This window comes from Girardinichthys multiradiatus, chromosome 1, assembly GCF_021462225.1.
Source record: "Girardinichthys multiradiatus isolate DD_20200921_A chromosome 1, DD_fGirMul_XY1, whole genome shotgun sequence".
NCBI lineage: Eukaryota > Metazoa > Chordata > Actinopteri > Cyprinodontiformes > Goodeidae > Girardinichthys > Girardinichthys multiradiatus.
Genome location: NC_061794.1, coordinates 15,417,547 through 15,440,668, shown reverse-complemented (window position 1 = coordinate 15,440,668; position 23,122 = coordinate 15,417,547). Strand labels below are relative to the sequence as shown.

At 37.7% G+C, this 23,122-nt stretch overlaps 1 protein-coding gene across 8 annotated transcripts in view; it reads left to right on the top strand.

Moving 5' to 3' along the window:
• LOC124872321 (nephrocystin-4-like) overlaps positions 1-23,122 on the top strand; it is a 277,448-nt gene that overhangs the window by 34,458 nt on the left and 219,868 nt on the right. For all 8 annotated transcript variants that reach the window (XR_007039267.1, XM_047372196.1, XM_047372205.1 and 5 more), the window contains 3 exons: positions 265-434; positions 2,756-2,820; positions 17,499-17,648. Coding sequence is in view for 7 of the 8 variants with exons in the window: in XM_047372196.1 (XP_047228152.1) it covers positions 265-434; positions 2,756-2,820; positions 17,499-17,648 (385 nt within the window). In the remaining variant the exon portion in view is untranslated. The remainder of the gene's footprint in view (positions 1-264; positions 435-2,755; positions 2,821-17,498; positions 17,649-23,122) is intronic.

Below are 23,122 nucleotides of genomic sequence, written 5' to 3'. Positions count from 1 at the left end.
TCACACGCTGTATATTAAAAGATAATTAGGGTATAATTTTTTATAATAAATAAAGGGGTGGATAACACTATTGTTCCTATGTTTAGTTGCATTGTAAATTGAATTGTGAGTTATTTGGCCCCAATGTAACATGATCACAGCAGTCTATCTTATAGATAATATTATTTCTGTCTCTTTCAAGCCAGGAATACCTACCAGGTAAAATCTGAGTCAACACTATAGGTTAGATCATTTCCTCTCATGTTCCATGTGTTTGTCCCCCAGGTCCTTTACCTCCATACATCCTTGCTGTTGCCCAGCACTCTGGTCGTTGTGGAGCTAGTGTCACTGTCACCCAAACCAGACGGCTCCCATCTGGCTCTGGGGAGAGGTTTCACCATCCTGGAGCTTTTTACCAACAGGCCAGAGGGTCAAAGTACTGATGGAGACAGAAGGTGATTATTGTGCTCTTAATCAAAACATACACGGATTAATGAGCCTTCTCATTAGGACATGAAAGACAGGTGTATTTCTAATTATGGAAGTTGAGGTTTTCTTTCCAGCCAGTTTGTTTGGTACCATAATATGCTTGATGACGTTTGAGGAAACAGCTTTAATATTCAGTTCTTCACTGCATACATGACAGAATTGCTGTTATGATTGCATGTTTTAAAGCCCCCTCAGTCTGCTCTGGTGTTGGACAGTTTAATTAAATGTAGCTGGTATGATAACAGACTTATTTAATAATGTGAAGGCTACAGGCTCACGATATTAAAACATGACGTTAAACCGAAGTCTGTCTCGCTGCAGCTTTGTTCGAGACCCATAAGTAAAGTAAGCAAGGAAGTAGTTGCCCTTGTCTGTGGATTAGGTCGAATAATACAGGCTGCTCATTGGGCTGGTTGACAACCTGGATTTCAGAAAAATATCTAAGGTGCCCCTGCCACTTTTAAATGATTTATGTGGCAGTATATTGGCTATCTGATAAAAACAAATATAAGAAAAAACTGACATTTTATGAACAATTTTAAGTACAATAATAAGATATTGCCATAGACCTTGGCTAGCTGGTGATCCTAAAATTTGGATGTGATTATTACCGGCAGCACATACACGTGTGTTTGATTTTCTATTAAACAGTCCACACCGTCAGCATCTGGGCAGCGAGAGTCGCTGCAGGGTGCTGTGCTCAGTAATCCTTTTTGAAGAGTTGGTGCCTCTGTTGAAACTATCCATGACTAAAGTCAAATAATCGGTTCTGTCTCCGTGCAATTCAGCCCGACGTGTCCAGTGTGTGTTAAAAAGGCCGATCAGTTTATGAGAAGCACTGCAGCGATTCCACCGTGGGTTCCCCTTTAGCTTTTTAAGAAGTCTGGGCTGCTTTTTATAGTTCGTAGCTCATTATCTAGATTTTTTTAGATGTGTCAAACCTGAACTAGATTGCTCTTTATTAAGCAGAGGTTCAGAGATTTATGAAACCTTTATCCTGTTTAAGAAAACAAAAGACAATACCAGAAGTAATACTACTGCTGAAGTTTTTCACTCATCCATCAGAATCATTTAATTCAGGTGTTTCAGTCACTTCCATGGTCACAGGTGTGTAAAATCAAGCATCTAGGCATGCTTCTACAAACATCTGTGAAAGAGTGGGTCGCTCTCCGGAGCTCAGTGAAATCTAGCTGGGTACTGTAATAGGATGCCACCCGTGAAATAAGTCCAGCCATGAAATGTCCTCACTACTAAATATTCCACAGTCAGTTCATGGTTCATGGTATTATAACAAGGTGGAAACGATTGGGGGGCGAGAGACATTCAGCCATGAAGTGGTAGGCCATAGAGTGGGGTCAGCGGATGCTTAGGCAAAAACACAAGTATGGCAATTCTTAGTTTTCTATAAACAAAAAGCAAAAATCTCATCTCGTTTTTGTTGATCTTATATTGTATCTTGCCTCTGAAAGCATTATTGCACTCCAAGTGAAGGTTATAACAGTTGTAAGTGTGAAAAAGTGCGACCACAAAAACGATCGTCTTATGGGAGAGGCACGATTCACAATCTGTAGTGCATGTGGTCAAAGACTTAGCTTGATTTATTTTTTTTTCCTAATAGTTTTCAACAGAAGCAATGATCCTTATGTCCTACTTTTAGGTATTTACATGATTTCCATTGTCTTGTTGTCTTGCTTTGTTTGCCATGTTGGCTTCTGTTTACAATCGAATTTGAAAGGTTTCTGCTTTTTTTTAGTCCTTCCTGTCATTCTGCGGCCTCTTCAGTCAGTCTCCCATTAGATGAACTGACCCCAAATCCACCCTGCCAGACTGCAGTTGGTGAAAGCAGACATTTCAGCACAAACAGACTAAATTGGGTCCCTGTTATGTACTGCAACGTAAGCTACCTTTGCATTGCAGCATATGAACCTGCTTTCCACCTTCTGCACAATTAGTGCAGGGCAGCCATTAGCATGTTTTAGGTTTCGAAGAACATCTCGATGGGTGTACTCCAGCTGGATTCTAAGAAATTGGAAGCTAATCTTTTTGGAAAGGCAGCTTAATTATGCAGAGAACTAGTGCAACAGTAACCAGTTCTGGCTAAAAGCAGTAAGACATGAGAGGCACAGCCTATCTGGTTACTGGCAAATGTAATACTTTGATTCCTAGCTTGCGTAATGATGCAATCAGTGCAATGCCCTTAAAAACGGGTCAAATGCTAAATTAGGATTGTCAGATCCACTGTAACTTGCAGGCCTGCTTTTAACTTCTGTTCCACTTCATTCCAAAGGCTGAATCTACACCATGGATCACCGAGAGGCCTCCTCCACCCCTCACTGAAGGACCAGGTTGACTGTAAGGACAATTTATCCACTGTTTATCTTTAAAAGAAGGATGCATGTGGGATTTAATGGCATCTATTTTCAGGGCTGTAAGGCTTCCTGTGTTTTCTGAAATGAACAAAAATACAGATCTACATGGTTTTTAGCTATATGTTGTGACTCAGGTTTCATTTAAAGGGGACGAGTTGCAGAACAGTTTTAAGATGTTTGCAAGAAGTTTGTCCCAACAACAGCACTATAGTATTTTTTTCCCTATTTAATTAAACCCTGATTCTGTTTAACCATGTCAGCTGACAAAAATGTCACTTTTATGAATTAAAAACCTGTGAGCTGTTATTTTGACTCAACGTACCTATATAATGATTGGAGGGAAGAGATGGAAGAGACAGAATGCTTAAAGACCTTGAAACTTCCAGCTAGTCTCACTCCCTGCCTGCAGCCGGCTCCCACATAATGGCAACACAAGCAATCTGCCATTTAGTTCATAAACCCTAAGTTTATATTGTAAGTTTAAAGAGTGGGAAAACGCATTACATAACAATAACTGATCCCCACAGGACAGTATATTTGCATATACTGTGTATAAAGCTGATGTTTTCCCCGTCTGACATTAAATCAGACTTTTCTATTTCTAGGCCAGTTAGGATACAAAAAAATATTTGTATTTGCTGAATGCCAAAATAATGATACAGCGTTTCTTTAGAGATTTTTCTTTAATGTCAGAGTTTTATATATACAAAGAGAACTATTCCTTTAAGTAATTTGGGATGATCTCATGGTTTTGTAAGTTTCTGAGTAATTCGGAGACACATAAGGATGTATTTAAAGGTAACAGACTGCTTCCCTGTTTGAGATAAATGTTAAATATAAAAAAATATATGTTTTGTTCTTTTAAATTTATGCATAAATATCAAGAAAAAAAAACAACTGCTGATAAGTCTGGCTCATATTTGTATACAATTTTCAGATGCCTGAATCTGCCACATTCATCTGTTCAAACAATTATATGCAAGCATAATCAGCTTTGCCATGTGCAGCCATCATGCCATTCAGGACACAGAGCTCACACACACACACACACACACACACACACACACACACACACACACACACACACACACACAGTCTTGTTTTGCTATATATAGTGAGGACCATGTGTTGACTCCCATTGACTTCCATTGATTTTCAGTAATTTTCAACCCTTTCTATGCCCTAACCCTGACAATAACCCTACACCTAACCATTACCAGTGCATGCCTAACCCTAACCCTAACCTAAAGTCAATTCACACCTTAGTCCTAAACCTAACCGTTAGCAAAATAGGTCGTGAGGACCAGCAAAATGTCCTCACTTTGGTACAAACGGTCCTCAATTAGATGGTGAAATCGGGAAAATGGTTCTCGCTGTGATGCCAAGACAGGAACACACACACACACACACACACACACACACACACACACACCAATCGAACAACAGCCAGCATACATTTTCATGGAAGCGGACATTTTGCAGCTGTTTTCTGCATAAAGAAGCTGAAGTTTCCCCTGACAGCTTTGTCAAACAGCTTTTGTTCACTCCTGACTAGAGGGCAATTTACTGATGCCAGAGAGGGCCGTGCTTAGTTCAAGTTTGTCGTCTTTAAGCTCAATTTCCCACCCCCAAAAACGTTCATGTGACTCATGAAAACACTAATTTCAAAGCGTTTGTGCACCACACTTCCTTATATTAGGAAAACTGAATGGATGAATTTATTTTAAACAACAGGTGCAACCAACAAACTGGGAACAGGGTGTTAATGTTTTGCTTAAGAGAAATCAGGGTTGAGAGGCAGCTTGATTATCAAAACTCCAAAATTCTCTAAATACTGTGCTGTACTCTATGATGTACTGTAGAAGAGCACATTAATGGAAAATGGCAGCAAATGTTAAGAAGAGAGAAAAGATTAAGTATATCTTAGTAATGAAAATGAAGTCAGAGGAAGGGAAGTCAGCTTTGGCAAGAGCAACAAGTTCAGGTCAGTGAGTAAATGACTGTCCATGCTTACTTTTTTGTGATTTGTAAACATTCTGGTACCTCTTGCTCTACCTTTCTTTGCTTAAAGAGACCAACCACATGTATCCCCTCTCTTCTGGAAGCACAAGGTTATTCTCTGGCCTTTGTAGGTGTTTTTGTCCTCGATTATCTGATTCACTTTTAGTTCAAAATTTAAGAACGAATTATTAAATTACTGAGTTGCTACTGAGGCTCATGGTTGGTTTAGATATGTCCTTGGCTGGCTTAAAACCAAGTCTATGAATTACAGAACACTGCTGTGCCTTGCTGTGTGAACAGCATTGTGCCCAGCGAGTTCCTGTCTTGGCTATCATGTCACATGAATATTAGAGAGCCTGCTCTCAAACGGACTCTTATGCTCACTGAATTATTCAACGTAAGCCCCTTGTTTGGTGGAAAGTTGCTTCTCTGTTTCACAAGCCATGTTGCTGCCACTCTTGTTGTTTCCATTTAATGGTTGAAACCCTTTTTTCATTTCGTTTTATCACTTTCATTTTCATTTATTGTGACGGAGGGGTGCTTTCTGTCTTCTCGCTGTGAAAGACTGGGGTCTGTGGATTGTATCGTCAGACCGCATGATGCTGAAGTGAAGAAGCACAGACCTTATAGTGGTCATTATTTTCCTTATTATGTGAAAGAATTCTGAGGAGAAAATAGTTGCTCAAGGGTAAGACTTTTTATTTATTTACTTCGTTTATTATAAATTCAACATTATGCAGTTTGTTTCCCGTACTTAACAGCGTTGCCTCAGAGAAAAAAGAAAGTCAATCCTCTATGTGCTGCAGATGCGTTTGGGGTTAAAATTTTAAGTAGAAATGGTTTGATTTTTACACATCTCCAACAGTATTTCAGTTTCAAGCATTCAACATAATAATTATACTGCTGGAATATAGTTCATACAGTAGTTTTACAGCATGCTGCATTCACTTGCATTCAGGAAAATCTAGTGCTTTTAATGTAGGACACCTACTTTCAGACCTAATTTCAATTATTTCAAGCTATCGAGCTACAAAACCATATCCCCCTCTAAAAGCTCATCACCACAGGTTCATAAACATCTGACGAGGTCCAAAGCCATAGTTAACATGCTTAAGCTGCTGGGAACACACAGACACACACCTGTCTGAAAGGAGACTCACAAGAGTTAGAATAATCCACACTTTGACGTATCTTTGTCTCTGACAGCTGTTCATAGGAAGCTTTCCGCTGAGTTTATTACATTTCGGCAGCGTTCATGCAGGTTGAAACAGGTGTTTCAAAAATGAGTTGCATTCTGGTTAATCAGCTTTGACTATTAATAATTCCAGACACATAGTTCAATTTTATCATAACTTAATGTTAAACCACAGTCTGTTCATATGTGCAGCTCATCAGGTGAATGCACAGAGTGAGTAATGTAATTAACTTTAACTGTTAATTATCATGTGGCTTCCAAAACATATATTTATAGTTTTATTGCTCAAATTTGAATGAATATGTTTTTACCTGTTTTTAAGACATGTTGCCGACAGTCGGTAAGTTATGACAGAGCATGTTTCACTGGAAAAACTCCAGTGAAATAAAACACTCTGGTGCCAGTCTCTGTGCCAAAGCACTAACTGATTGAAGTTTGAGTCGCCCATATGGCTGCTTTCCTTTCCTCTTCAGATGGCAGCCTCCTGTCCTCACCATATTCTGTAGAGTGACTAAGTCTCAGATGCTCATCAGGGTTAGTGCTGTTGGCATAGAACCTCACCACCTTTCTCTGTGATTTGCATCCAGCACTGGTGCTGGTCTAACAATTCAAAAAGTTCCTTTAACCTCTTTCACAAAATACTTGAATGCAGGAATTAGGAGCCTTTTTTGCTGTCTCCATGTTCTTGTGAAAAGACTAACGTGATGAGGGGATAGAAGTCAGCCCGCCGCTTTTACGCTCCTGAATTGCCAAGCGAGGTGGCCACAGGCCCGCTGTAGCGCGCTTTGCAGGTCGAGGGACTGATGTAGTGATGACGTATGGTTTGTCAAAACTGCCAGCTAGAATTTAAAAGGGCAAAGGACACTCGGACATCATTTCTGATATGAACAATAAGGAGGTGAGATATATATAATTAATATTTGAAGCATTCGCACGGCCAACAGCTGGATCGCCACACTGAGTTTGTCTGCATTACTGATTTGGGAAAACTTCTGTCGCAGATTTCATGTGTAGTGCTCCACACTTCCTGCAGTGCATCCATGAAGCAAACCTGCCGTTCCACCACATCCACCAACAGGTGCTCTGTTCGACTGAGAACAGGATGAGTGTTAAAGCCACCGGAGAACAGGGATTACACTGTTTGAGATGAGTTTAGCTTGTGACATGGTATATTATTGGGCTAGAAGTAGCCATCAGTAGATGGCTTCACTGTGGTCATAAAGAGGTGAACATGGCATGACATGCTGAGGTAGGCTGTGGTGTTTAAACATCGCTCAGTTGGTAATAAGGAGCCCAAAGTGTGCCAAGAAAATGTTCCCCACACCATTACATCAAGACCACGTGCCAGGACCTCTGATGCATGAAGGATCTATACTTTAATGTTGTTTTTGTCATATTTAGACGCTACAATTCAATAAAAAAAATTACTTACTTTCTGACTTTCTTCAATCATACTGCGTTTTCAGTCTCCACTACAATGTGCTGGCCAGCTGATGGGCACTATAAATTTTGTTATATTCATTTAAAAGAATCCTTGTGGATTTTTACACGTTGTCAATTGTTTGCCACTGAAAACAAGTCAAAACTCCTCAAGCAGTAAGACTATGGCTGCACCAGACAAAGCAAGCTTGTATCTATATGCAGCTCCATTTCTGAGGGAATAATCAGTGGTGAGATGGGACTGCAATCTGATTATTGAAATGTACAGCATTCACAGCTCGACCTTATTAAAAGACAAAGGACACACATATGGTTTTATTCACTTGTTTTTCTTCTCACTTCTTTTTAGCTCCGTCTTAAAGAGGAAGAACATAAATTCTTCTTGCTATTTCTTAATGTGCATCTTTGAATAGACTCTGTTTTACAGAGACTCATGCTTGAAGTGATACTGTGAACAGAACAGCATGTATGTCACTGTATGCAAATTTAGAAACCATGGCTACAGACAAAGATTAAGTTGTAGTTCCTTTTGCTTTCCTGACACCCAGCAGCGCCGTTCAGGCTGCATTGACAAACTTGGTTTCTTGCAGGTTTTAATGAATTGCCTCTTTTATAGGAAGCTATGGGCGTTCTTTAGCAGTCACTGGTGCTGGAAAATAAAGATAAAAAAACAAGTGCATGGCTACTTTCTAGCATGTCTTTGGCCATGTCTTACACCCAACAATACCTTAAAAGCGGGTGTTTCTTTTCTAAAACTGCAGGAAAAACGGCAGTAAGAATGTTTATATGTTGAAGACATAATCCTGCTTTTCCTGCAAACGTCTGCTATACTTACACGAGTAAACGGATCAGTACTGCTATGTAGAAGCTATGAAAGGTTGTGCCAGTAATTATGATTAATTTAAATGGTTTTTTTCACGTGTTTATGAGTTGCAGTTTTTTAATAGATGGGAGATAACCATGCTTGTTTTGTCCTGTTATGTAAATACAATTAAAATAAGCCTTTAAAGATTTATTTCACCAAAACAAATTTTGCTTTCTTTTTTTTCATGGGATAAACATGCTGAAAAAAGCAAATGAGTTTTGTGTTACATCTAATTTCATCACCTAGTCGTGAGTTATCATGACTCTTGGGCATGATCTATAAACTTCACCTAACTCATGCATGTCTAACACTGTTTGCTAGATGTTTCTTATTAGGTAGTCAGTTGTAAGCATACCTGTCCTGGTTTCTGATAAATAAACATTTCTGTTTTATAGTGATATAAAAAGGAATTGCAATTTTAAATAAATAACTTAATATTTTGATTTATCTCCAGGAAAAACAACTTAATATTTTGAGGTAATTGCATAATGAAACTGTTATCAGTACACCATTAGCTTCATACGTTAGTGATAGCTTTAAGAAATACCTCAATATCTCTTGATAATGTAACAAAAATACATTTTTAACTTGTGCCTTCTGCAAAACTCATTGCTTTTATATAACCAATATGTTTGATTTGTTTTGTTTGGTACTTGGATCTGTATCTGCTGAAGCTGTTACAGTTGCAACTTTAAAATTTTAGTTTCCAAAAGAGCAAACAGTAAAAATTTGGTTTGTGTCTTTGTTTAATCCAAATGCTCTGTTTTTTTGGGACATTATTTAGACAAAGTTTCATCATTTTTTTTTTTTTTCAAAGGGATTAGTCACCAAGAAGACTTACAACTGCAACATGGACCTTAATGCAACATAAATCAAATGTTCTACATTGGTAATCAATAAAAAATAAAATATGTTCTCATCTAAACATCAGTGAACTTGTTCAGATTTGCACCATTGCTTTATTTGTATCTGGAGTGGTCTTTATGTTGCTATGGTAGGCTGTCCTTTCATTGTCATCAGCATGGACCATAAGTTAGTCTAAGTTAGGGCTGTATGATAGTAGAAAAACATGATAAAATTGATGATATGGGAAAAGGTCACGATAACAGTATGACTTGTGATATATAAATAATTAAAAAGTCTTAATGTGGTTCTGCTGATTTGACATTGAAACAACTTGGGTATTATTTCTTGATGACTTTTGAATTATAAATTCACCATGTTTTTACCTTCCATAAATTTTTTTATGCTGGATTAAACAAGTGTCGTTAAATTTATTACAGTTATAGGGAGTCTAAATGAATGGTATGTAAATAATTGGCCATTATTAATCGCAGTCCAGGCAGTTTTTCCACGGTATTCATCTTGCATGCTGCAGTATTATTGGAATACCGGTAAACATATATACATTTACCGGTAGATATAGATATATTGTGCAACCCCCAGTTTTATGTTTCTCTGTCTGATTGTATGTTGAGGCTCGGCTGATCTGATAAGTAACTGGTTTCTTTTATCGGGTCCTTGTTCATTAAACTTTGAAGTGTTTTCATTATTCTTGTTAGATTCATGAAAGCTACAGTACCATGCAAAGTGTTTACACCCCTTACGTTTTTTCACATTCTGTGAAAAGTATGGTGGTTTCGTACCACCGTGAACTTCAGTGTATTTTACTTTTACTATTTTCATGTGACAGACCAACACAAAGTACTTCATAACTGTGAAATGGAAGAAAATTATACATGGTTTTCAAAACTTTTTTTTATACATAAAACTTTAAAAGGTTTGACATGTATTTCTATTCAGGAATTTGGACAAGCACCTTTTGCTGCAATTACAGGTGCAATTATTTTGGGGGTATGTCTGTAATAGCTATGCACATCTGCGGACTGACATTTTTGCCAACTTATTGCTAAATATCTCAAGCTCAGTCAGATTGGACAGATTATCTGTGAACAGTGATTTCCAAATGTTGCTACAGATTCTTGATGGGATTAGGGTCTGAACTTTGACTGGGTCATCCTAACACGTTTTGTTTTAAAGCATTTTATTGTTGCTCTTGCTCTATGTTTGGGGTTGTTACACTATTGGAAAGTGTACTTCTGCCTCAGTTTAAGGTCTTTGATAACCTCTAACATGCTGTCTTTTAGGATTACCCTGTATTCATTCATCTCTATCCATCTCCATCTTCCCATCAACTCTGACAAGCTCACGTGTTCCATGCTGGTAAAAAAGCATCTTCAGAGCATGATGTTACCACCACCACATTTCATTAGGGTGATGCAATGTGTTATTTTACTGCTGCATTTGTTGTTTTGCATGTAGGCTCATCTTTGGTCTCATCTGAGTACCTTCTTTCACAGATTTGCCGTGTCCCCTACATTGCTTGTGGCATAAATCCAAATGTGACTTCTTATGTTTTCTTGGTTTTTTTTGTTTATTTTATTTTTTTTCAACAACTGCAACAGTTGTCTCACCTCAGATGTGGATTTCTCCGGTTCCCCCAGTTATCATGGGCCTCTTGACTACTTCTGTGAGTAATGCTCTCCTTGCCCGACCTGTCAGTTCAGGTGAACCGCAATGTCTTGGTAGCTTTGCTGTTATTTCATATCCTTTTCATTTTAAGATGATGAATAGTGCTGCTTGAATTGAACTTGGGATACCATTATAGTATAACCTAACCTAGCATCACATGCCAAATTCTTCAGATTTTTTTTATTAAAGAATTGAAAAACCATTTATATTTTTCCTTCCTCTTTACAAATATGATCTACTTTGTGTTGGTCTATCACAAAAATACATTTGGTGGTTGTAACATAACAATATGCAGAGAAGTTCAAGGGTTGTAGATATGTTAACAAGGCACTGTATATAAGAAGGTTTCTTTTTAAGTAGAAATCAAACTTCTGTTTTGTTCTTTACGCTTTGGTGCTTTTTCCTTTCCAAGGGCAGCTATATTACTCTGTCCACAGGAGATCTCTGGTAGGTCAGCATTTATCCACTGTCAGTGGCATAAAATGTTGGTGATTACAGCGCACAAGAAAGTATCACAACATTCAGCAAAGCAGACAGTAAGAAAAGGTCAGAAAGGAGAATGTTTTGCCTCCTGGATGCAGTGTAATGATTTTTGCATGAGAAAATGTGTTCATGTTGCTTCTCTCCCTGTGAAACTAAAGGCAAATAAACGATATGAGTGAGTGCTCCATGTGTGTGCAAAGCCACATAAATTATATAAAATGTCTTAAGATCACGTTGCTTGCATGAATTTATGTAGAAGCAATGTGACAGAACTTGATAGGAAATAGATGGCATGTACATACAGGGGTTGGACAATGAAACTGAAACACCTGGTTTTAGACCACAATAATTTATTAGTATGGTGTAGTCCCTCCTTTTGCGGCCAATACAGCGTCAATTAATCTTGGGAATGACATATACAAGTCCTGCACAGTGGTCAGAGGGATTTTAAGCCATTCTTCTTGCAGGATAGTGGCCAGGTCACTACGTGATACTGGTGGAGGAAAACGTTTCCTGACTCGCTCCTCCAAAACACCCCAAAGTGGCTCAATAATATTTAGATCTGGTGACTGTGCAGGCCATGGGAGATGTTCAACTTCACTTTCATGTTCATCAAACCAACCTTTCACCAGTCTTGCTGTGTGTATTGGTGCATTGTCATCCTGAAACACGGCACCGCCTTCAGGATACAATATTTGAACCACTGGATGCACATGGTCCTCAAGAATGGTTCGGTAGTCCTTGGTTCACTGATCCACCCCCATGCTTCATTCTGGGCATGCAACAGTCTGGGTGGTACGCTTCTTTGGGGCTTCTCCACACCGTAACTCTCCCAGATGTGGGGAAAACAGTAACGGTGGACTCATCAGAGAACAATACATGTTTCACATTGTCCACAGCCCAAGATTTGCGCTCCTTGCATCATTGAAACCGACGTGTGGCATTGGCATGAGTGACCAAAGGTTTGGCTATAGCAGCCCGGCCGTGTATTTTGACCCTGTGGAGCTCCCGACAGACAGTTCTGGTGGAAACAAGAGAGTTGAGGTGCACATTTAATTTTGCCGTGATTTGGGCAGCCGTGGTTTTATGTTTTTTGGATACAATCCGGGTTAGCACCTGAACATCCCTTTCAGACAGCTTCCTCTTGCGTCCACAGTTAATCCTGTTGGATGTGGATCGTCCTTCCAGGTGCTCTCCCCTGATATCACACTGCCTGAATGAACCCCAGATATGTCTCCACATGTTCTATAAAATACTGCTTCCTTTCAACTTCTCCCATCTGTGCTTCCTTTAACTTTTAAATATCTCATTTGTAAACTTCTATCTTTAATGTGTTTTGGGTACTTTTCCCAAATGCCACTAATAAATAAATGGGGGACAAGCATGATCTATATAACCAAATGTAGGTGCTTGAATCAGATTAAAACTCCTCAAAGATTAAACACGGTGCTTAAAATGAATGAATAATTGTCTTTTAATCATGCAATTAATACTGTAGTCATATGCAGTAAAATTTAAATGAGTAGAATTAGCTTCTCAAAGTAAAAGCAGCAAAACTAGACAGATAAATAACCACCACCTAATTACCACATGAACATTTCAGATTGTATGTTTTGTAGTCTGCATATTTCTGAGTAATGAACAGAATGTAATGCTGTGGCAGCAGGTTTGTTGTTGTGTTTCTATAATAATACCACATCTCTGAGTGCCTTAATAATACTGAAGAGCAAGTTGAATACTGCAAAAATCAGCACAAGCACCATCTTCTAAAGGTATTAATTGAATCACTTATTTCTTCTCAGTCAAAGCTGCAGAAAACAAGTTTCCTCTGCTAAACTTTGTGACATTTACTCAACTCCTCACCAGACGTCCAAAGCAGATTCATTTTCTCCATTAGGGGAAATAAAAAGTTCAATGCCATTTCTTTTCTGGCCATTTGTTGATGTATCTAAAAACAGTTTTTATGCAGCTCTAAATGTAAGGAAATGAAGAGAGTCTTGTAAAACTAAGTCCTGTCCTGTTAACGTACTATGTGGATTCTTTTACCTGTACAGTAAAGAGTAAGTTTCTTTTCTGTAAGGTTGCCATTTATTTATACTTACCTGACCATTTTAAGCTGAAAGTTTAATGTTCTAAGCACAATCCAGGAATACTGCCAAGTTGTCCAATATTTGATTAAGAAAATAGGTTGAACTGCTCATCCATTGGATCCACATTAAGCCTTCAGCATACTGAGGTGAGTGAATCTTCATTGGTACAGACAGGGCATCTGCATTGCGTAGCGTGAGATTATATAATGTTAAAATCAGATATTTGTTGTGACATTTAAGTAACACTTTGTATATTCCACAGCATTGGCGCCTATGTTTTATTTATAGGATCTCTGAGTTACAGATTTGCCACCGAAATTTTCACAATGTCCAAGAAATCCCTGGCAGCCCGGCATAACTGGAGAACTAATTATATAAGCTACAGTATCAGATGCATAGAACGATAATGCTGAAGAATTATTTACTTAAAGCTGTGTATCTTCAAACACCACAAACACAAGGCAGACGGTGTGACAGGTGTTTTAATTTTCAACACTGCACATTTGCAAGCAACTTCTAACCAGAAATCTTTATCTGTAACCCACAGAAATAAACACCAGAATACCTGACCGGCGATCATCACATACAGCTCTCCACAGGACCTAACCGAGTTAAATTATTTATACTGTTAACCTAATGTAGCACCGGCCGTGTGCGATCATAAAATTTTAAATAGTGAATTTAAAATCACTCTATTGGCTAATGTTAGTTTATACTGATGCATATAACCATTACTTAGTTTTTTGTTCTTCTCTTTTCATTGTTTTCCCATAGTTCCTGTCTCTCTCTTTTTTTTTAAATTTTTTATTATGAGCCATTTTTGTCTCCCAAGTCTTCCAGGTTCCTTGTTTTCACATCTCTTGCCAAGTTGCTCCTCAACTGGCTCTGAGGTACCACACCACATTACTGCTGCAAGGAAATTTTGGAATAGTCTTCTAATCTATGCACAGCATCTGACTGAAACCCAAGCCTAATGCATAATAAATAACAAAACATAAATTATGGAAAATAATCTGACACCTGGGTGCCATCTGTGTCAAGAAAGTTCTATGATTTTCCTTATTTTCTTCTTTTTTTCATTCATGTTTTGCTGTGTTCTGGTAAGAAACTGCTTTTCAATAAAAGCTGCTTTTGTGACTCAAAATGCTTGCAGAAGAGGTTAAACTGTGCTGCAGCCATGGAGGTTTCCATTTTCATTTTTAGAAGTAAGCACCGTTGTTTGTTGTAAGTGAGCTGTAGGAGAGAGTTAAAGCTTTTTTGACAGAGATGAGTCACTAGCATGGAGGGAAGGAGAACACAGGGATCCAGTCTATCATCATCCTTCTTTCCCAGTCTCCCCCACAGTGGCTTTAAAGATGAAGGCAGTTGCTTTGTCCTCAAAATGGTCAGAAAGCCTCTTATAGCAGAAATGACTTTTTGTCAGCCTTTTTGTTGAAAATCTGTTAAGCCCTCAATGATTTTTTATTATGTTTTTGTTCATTGAAAAATCAGTGGTTTTATAATAAAAATCTTAATCAAATTAGCCTTGGATGGTTTAATGTTTTAAATTGTATGTCTTTTAGTTTCTAAACAAATTATGTATTAGGAAAACTGTTGAGAACAATATGAACTTTGTGTTGAAATACAGATGATTGAAGCTTTAATAGGAAACACATTGATAGTTTGATTTTATTCATATTTAATATTTACACTACTGGTCAAAGGTTTTAGAACCCCTTTCTGATTTTATGTTTTTCTTTATGTTTATGACTACTTGGATTTTACGTAGATTCTCAATGAAGGCATCAAAACTGTGAATGAACACATAAGAAATTATGGAGCAAACAAAAAATTGTAAAAGAACTTTAAATAAGTTTCATATTTTAGATTCCTCAAAGTAGCCCCCCTTTGCTGTGAAAGACTAAAATATGGCTGTCAATGAACCCTTGGGAAGTTCTTTCAAGACTCTCTGGAAAACCATTTTAGCCAACCACCTCATGGATGTATGGATCATACATCAATAAGTGGTGAGGAGGATATTATTATATTATTATTATTATTATATTATATCTCCTTACCAATGTCTTGATCTTGAACTTGAATTCTGAACTTTTGTGCCCCAACACCAATTGGAATCTTTTAACATTTGGCATTTGCAGAGTTTCAATCTAATGCTACAATAAAATAACTTAAATAAAGGTTATTTACATGTCAGAAAACTGTTATGCTGTTCCAGTTAATCATTTGTGAACAAAGCTGACAGAAAAATGTAATTTCCTGCGTCACAAACCTGTTCCTTTGTTTTGAATGTCATAAAATTTAATCATTAGTGTTTCATTGTTCTCTTTGCACCTCTTCTCCACATGTGCAGAGCATGTAGCTGTGGCATCTAATACTGTCTCTGATACTGTAAATGCTATTCTAGGCAATATAAATAACATACATATTGTTATACAACATAGATAGGGACTTTTTTTTTATTTTGCTCTCCAAAACATGACCACATGGCTCACTGGCTGATATTATTTGTATTTTTGATATGATTTGTATGCTTATATTTATAGTCATACATTTTCAATTGTAGTTTTAGGTCTTATAGGGACTTTTATGAAAAGTTATTGGATTTTTGAGTATCATTTAGAATCCTTTGTATTACTGCTTGACAATGCTTTTAATGTAGAGACAAATATAGATGGTGTCAGGATGTAATTGTGAGAGAACATTCTCTCACAATTACAGAAACATTCTCTGACAACTTAAATGTCAGATTTGTACACAAATACCAAGTCCAAAAAATGCGTGAGCCTAAAGTCACAACGTCCTCTGTTAGATTTTCCAGTAGTTTCATGTGGATCACAGCCTAAATCCTGGTTTTGATCCTCCTGATGTTTGACATGTTTTACTCTGAGGCGATTGAGCAGCATCGTGTGATGTTCAAACGTGTCTTCTCTTGTTTCGTTTGATATGAAATGTTGGAGGCTGTAGATGGAGTAAAGGCCCTGCAAATCGGCAGTGCTTTCTCTTTTTTGATTGTCAGACATTCATAATTTGATTGGCTGTTTATGGTGACGTTGCTGTGTGTTGTTCTTTAACAGGTGGCTGTAAAACCACAATTAACTGTTTGATTGTATAGGTCTTCTTCAGATTTTTTCCTCTCACTGTAAGCTTTCATAGTTACAACATGATGGATGCCTTTCTGCGGACAATCTGGTAGTCCAAGAGTGCTTTTAGACAGTAATTGTTTACCGCTTTGCTTAGCCTCCATTGATGAACTGTGTTTTTGGTTTGTGTAAGAGTGCAGCTAAAGGTAGCAGGTGACTGTACATAATAGAAAGAATGGATCTAAAAGTGTTTAGTTGTGATAACAGTTTTTCAGCAGTTTTGACAGGAAAAGAAAGCAAATAGCTGCATTACAAAGATCATTAGAAACCAAAATGTAGGGCTTTGATAGCAGCATCAATTCTCTATGTATAATAACCCGCCTTCAGATTGCTCTGCACGAACTTGTTGAGCAACTCATGAGTGTGAATGTCCAATCATTAACACTGCCACCGTGAGAGATTGTTATGCCGGTCAGGCTTGAGGGAAGCCAACACACGCCAGCGTATCACACACCACGAAACTCACCTTCCAAATGATCTGTGCGTTGTGTTGATGGCAAGAGTTGTGGGTTGCTACTTGTCTCTGAATGACCTTCCTGAAAGATGACAATGTCTAACTCATTGCTCATGTTGTGCGCCTCATCTACGCCGCAGCGGTTCTTTGGGTTTCGAGCTGAATGGCTGTCATTTCAGTTTTAGTCCTGGGAAATGATCCCTGCAGCGTAGCGGAACATTGCAGCTACGTCACAAACAGCCAAATGAAATATTGAAAAATTGTGTGCATTTTGGATGCCATGTTGCCAGGTGACTTCCCTGCTTCTGGCGGGGTTATTAGAACCTGACACTGAAGAGATGGATAACATTTATGGGCTGATGCTAATGGCCAGGTTGAAATATCATATTGAACTCATTTGTATTTAGCAAAAAGAGTTTGCTTGTTTGTCATGAAATCATATATCTGTTGTCTTTTTGCAGATGGCAATCTGTTGAAGGTAATTGATGGAGCACATTTGGACTGTCAGGTAAAAACACATCCTTCACTGAAATCCGCAATGCATCTCCTTCCTGAGAATGCTCTTGTGTGTGGAGAGGACACCATACCTGGGCTCATCTCCTCTCCAACAGGTGAACTTTTTACATTTGGTAAAGTTTAAGGCTTTAGTTTGGGATAACAAACCATCATGGCACATTGATGATTCTTTAAATGTCTTATTGTGAATAAGTGGAAATGTAGGAATGCAGAGCATTAAAATGCATGACCTTTTATTTATATTATCTATGTAACATCAGAGATTTTTTTTCCAAATGTGAGGCCTATCTTACCATTGTGATTTCAACAGTTTTCTGTTTTTCAGCATAATTTATCATCTAGCTGCACAATACGTTGAATCATAGTTGCTATTGAAGTATCAACGTGTGCAATTTAACAATTGCAAAGTTGCATATGGATACAATATTTGGTTGGGTACTATATGTGATTTGCCATTCTTTTATACTCTGCTAACCATATATCTGGCCAGTTGGATGGACATTCACTGTTATGTGAGGGGATAATAAGGATATCTGAATTAAAATGAGTTGATCACAATCTTTATTCTCATTAAATATTTAACGATGTTTCTCTAACATTGTGCTTCTTGTTTTGCCTTGTTTGCCTAGTTTAAGCTGCCTTACTACCAAAGGAGGGGCCAGTTCATTTTTTTTTTGTCCAGCCATTGCTGTCTGTTTCAGCATTAAAACTTCCTACTAGGTATGGGCGGATTTGAGGCCCTGTTTACATTTCTGGTGAAAATGGAAAGTTTATTTACGTTTTCATCAGTGATGTCCCGATCGATCAGCCGTTGATCATTATCTGCCAATTTCCTTAAAGAAGTACGTGATTGGTATATGCATAATGTATTGTTTTTGTGTAAAACAGAAAATCAACAGTTATTTCTACTGCAGTTGAATTAGTGCAATGTGTTATTGTGCTTTCTGGCCCTTTAAAGAGTAATACAAGTATAACAAGCTGATAGTAACTTGTTAATTAGTTGTGCTATCAGCCTTGGTAACCAGCCTGCATTCTGCTGCTTAACTGACATCTTGCTGTTGGCTTGGCAGGAGTAGTTTTAAAGCAGTGTTGATGAGCAAGAATGCTGGTACTCCTTTAGGTTTCACATCATGTTTTTAATTTATTAAAAAGTGTAGAAGCTTTCTTTCAGCCAGCTGGCCAGAGGTGTGCAGCAATATGCTATTTTGTTTTCTATTCTCCACATAGCTTATGAAAACTCCAAATACTTTAAACTCTAGAAACAGTAGAACAGATCATTTTAGTGGTTTTAAATCCCTAACTTTTAAAACCTTGGTATACTGGTAAATCGCCCTTGCCTACTTCCCACTACTGCAACTATTACGTTGTGTCTAACGTGCTGAATCTAAGCTCCACTGCAGCCATCTACATTTATAACACATACAAACAAAATGTGGCAATCGTAAAACAATCTTAAAATTTGCTTATGATCTGAAACATAAAATCATTTATGAATCACAAGGAGGAGTTGTGTTAACTGGGCCTCAAGAAATACCCTGAGACTAACTTTGTGGACTAAAATATTCCCATATTTGCTGGCCTTGCCAAAAAACTTTGCTAATAGCTTTCATTGCTTTAGTTTCTAATGGTGTTGGGAGAAACAGTCAACCAGAGGTATGGTCCTCATTAGTAGAGCTCGTTGGTACAGCTGCTGTTGGACACTCCTCTCCTGGAGTAATATCTGGATATCACAGTTCTGCATTAGTGCAACAATTTAAGAGATGGATAAATTAGTAAAACACCCAAGAAATCTCACAGCATTCAGCTACAGCTTTCATCCAGACAGTTTACCAAAATAACCGTAAAATGAGCTTATCTTACAATTCAGGTGATTCCTAATAAAACACTACTTATTCCCCTCTATTCAATCATTTTTACCATTAAGAGCAGTTTGTAGCTTAGCAGTTAATTCTAGCCCCATTTGCCCATATCTCTTAAACAGTTTGTTTCTTTCTATTGTCAAAAGAGCTATTGAGACAAATGTTTTTAAATACCATGCATTGTGCTCTGGCTGGATGTAGGCCCCTTCTTATAACACAGCTATGATCACAATTTGTACTCTTTTACAAAAATATACAAAAATATGTGCTTTTATGGACTTCTGGCTCTAAAATGACAGAACTACAGATTCTGGAGCCTGCTTTTGGGGCTCTCGTTCAAACTGCTGAACAAGGAAATAAATGAATTATTTTAATTTTTACATAGAATTATATGACTTATCACATTTAGTAAATCAACTTAATCCATTATTGCATACAAAACTGCCAACTCATCCTCCTCCAGCTGTCACATAACATACAGGACATTCATCACAGTGGTCTTTTTTTGGAAACTTGGTTCCACCAGAAGTTGAAATGTCTGCACTACTTAGAAGTACGTTTCTAAGGGGGGATGTAATGAAGTCTGACAGTGCAGAGCTATAATCATTGGGAGTCAGTGGGAGGTATGGTAGCAAGCTAATCCTCTTCATGTTCTGGGGCTGTGAGCAGCAGAGACCTAAGCTGCCTTTTAAGACCACAGCCACCAGCTTTATATTCGCGCAGCATTTAGAATAGCCAGACTCTGTGCTTCAGAGATGGCAGCTGCAATGAAACACTGGATAGAGGTATTACTCTTTAGCCAAATACAATCAGACTACCCATTTTCTGTTTGTTGTGTCTGGATGTCAGACTTTCAAACTTCATCCATTAGCTTAAATACTTCCTTTTAATCAATTCTGATTTAATTCATATCAAGAATGTGTATGGACACTGTCATTTCATGCTCTCTCTGTCTTTTTGTTTGGCTTTTTATAAAAACATACAAAACAAAGAAGCAGCAAAACAAAAAGCAAAGTAAACAGACTAGAGCTACATCATGACACAATGTCTACATTTCCATATAGAGTTTATTGAGTAGTCTTGTCAATTTCCTGCAAACATTTTCCGTTTGTCCTGACAGATTTCTTCTTAAATTCTTGTTCTATGGGTGAACACTTCCATAATATATATATTTAGATCAACATTTTCAACCATTTGTTTAGCTTTAAAACAGCATCAGTGTTTCTAGGTAGACTTGCACACAGTTTTTGAAGGAACTCGACTGGAAGGCTGTTTCAAACATCTTGGAGAACTAACCACAGATCTTTTGTGGATGTAGGCTTTCTCACATCCTTCTATCTCTTCATGTAATCCCAGACACACTCAATGATGTTGAGGTCAGGGTTCTGTGGAGGCCATACCATCACTTCCACTAAGTATTGTTCTTCTTTACACTGAAGATAGTTCTTAATGACTTTGGCTGTTTGTTTGGGTTCGCTCACCTACCATTTTCTAAATTAATAAAAATAAACAATCATCATTTATATTTCTGAGAGCATTTTTTGTTTACATTAGAGCATTATTTCACACCTGCCTAAAACGTTTGCACAGTACTGTATGTGAATGTTCTAGCCCCACAGTTCCTACAACATTGTTGAGGTACCAACAATTAAGAGTCTACTCTTAATTATAGGCATGAAGAAGAATTAAATTATTATTTTCCAGCTATGCTCTCTCCAAACATGTAGCCATTCAGTCTGTGAGATGTTTTCCCAACTCTATTTGACTTCTCTCTTCTCACCATCAAGTGCTGATGTAGAGTTTATATTAAATATATTCTTTCTTTAAGTGGTTTAATTTGGACAATACCTTTCACTACCCTGGGACACATTGCACTCATACGTAATGAATGGAGCGACGGACGGACGGACGAACACACATTCTGTATAACAAAAGCAGCAAATCATTAAAAAAAAACAATATTTACTAAAACACTACATTAAAAAACAGTTAGTTAAAAAGGTTAATTGAGAAAATTTTGTTTTCTCCTGGCTAAAAGAGAACTAGAGCAACCCACCCCCCTTTAAGGCGGTAGGACCAAACCTGCTGATAAAGAAGTAATTATCTGCATGACTTTAAATGTTTCCTGGCTGTATGTTCATCTCGCACTAAGCACTCATTATCAAGCTTAACTGATGATGGAATGAACACATGTTTGTACAGGTGTGTCAACAAAGGGAAACTTTGCCCCCTCCTTCTCTGTTTACTAATGTACATTTAGAGTGTAGAAGGTGAGAAGTATCTTATAAAATGCTTGAATTGAATGGAATTATGTGTTGTTCCAATGTTGGATGCATGAAATCCTCACTGGCATATAACCATTTGCCTGAGTGTCATAAGGTTTTCACTTATTCAGTATCTTCGTTACTTGGACAGAGTGGACATACACGCAATTCAAAAAGATTGCTAAAAGTATATGCATTTGCTGGCACAAATATTTCCCCATCCAGTTTGTGGATACCTTCATGACAGAGTATGAAATTGGACAGTGTTGAAAGAATGTATTTAGTGTAACAAAATGTCCTAGTCCATTTACAGGAGATACAATTCCTGCGACAGCTGTCTTGGTCTTCAGCAAGAGTGTGTGACTGAGGTTTCTATCAAAAATTCTCAGATCAGTGATGTTGGGAAAGATGGTTCATGCAATTTAATAAATGAATGTATGCATAGGTCAGTCAGTTTTAGCAGTTTTAGCATTCCAATAAAGTAGAAAAGCACAATGCGTTCACAAAAAAATGACAGTAAAGGGTCAACAATTTGCACAGCTATAAATATATTAAAACACTGTTAAATGATAGAATAGGCACATAATACACACACACGGTTGACTGTGGTTTTTCTGATGTTTGCTCACTTACAAGAAATGAATTGTTTTTAGTTCTTATGGCAGTTTATTTTTAAAAGGGTCAAAATATCCACTAACACTTTAAATTGAAAAACTGGAGTGAAATCAGTATTTGTTCCCCAAACTAAACATGATTTTGAACATGATAAAGAAACCTTTGCTGGCAATCACTGTGGTTCCTTGGAATCTGTTAAAAGGTTTTAACACATCACAAGAGTCTCATTAGGAGTCACATCTCATCTTTGGATTCTTCTTCTTCTTAAAAACTCTCTAAATTGATTTGGTTTCTTGGCTGCTGCTCCCCTAACAGACATAAATAATCCATACTGTTATCCTCAAAAGGAACATTAATTAGGAAGGGGCTGAGTGGCCCAGATTAACAGGATAAAAAAAAACATTGCTTTGCTCTTAACTAGCTGGACAATGGCTGTGTTATTGAGTAAATATGTTTATAACCGCTTCATTTGGTCCTATTATGAGAAACGACGAAGGACAAAGAATACTTCTCAAGCCATTCCTATTAGATCTGTAGTCATCTCATGTAATCTCACTCGATAACTTAAATGACTATTAATGACAACAAATACTAATCTGGGTCAGCAGGAAATGGTTACTCTTTCAGCTGTTCATTTGGCTGCTCAGTCAGCTCACTCCTCTTGGTTTTGTGTGACTCATACGCTCCCTCGAGTGTCTAGACAACAGCGTTAAAATCCTTTTAATTCCTCCCAATCTGTCTCTGGAAAAAAAATCCTTATGGCTATAGTTTGTCTCATTGCATACTATTTAGCAGAAAGCCATTTAACTCTCATAGGCAAAGCGGAGCCCT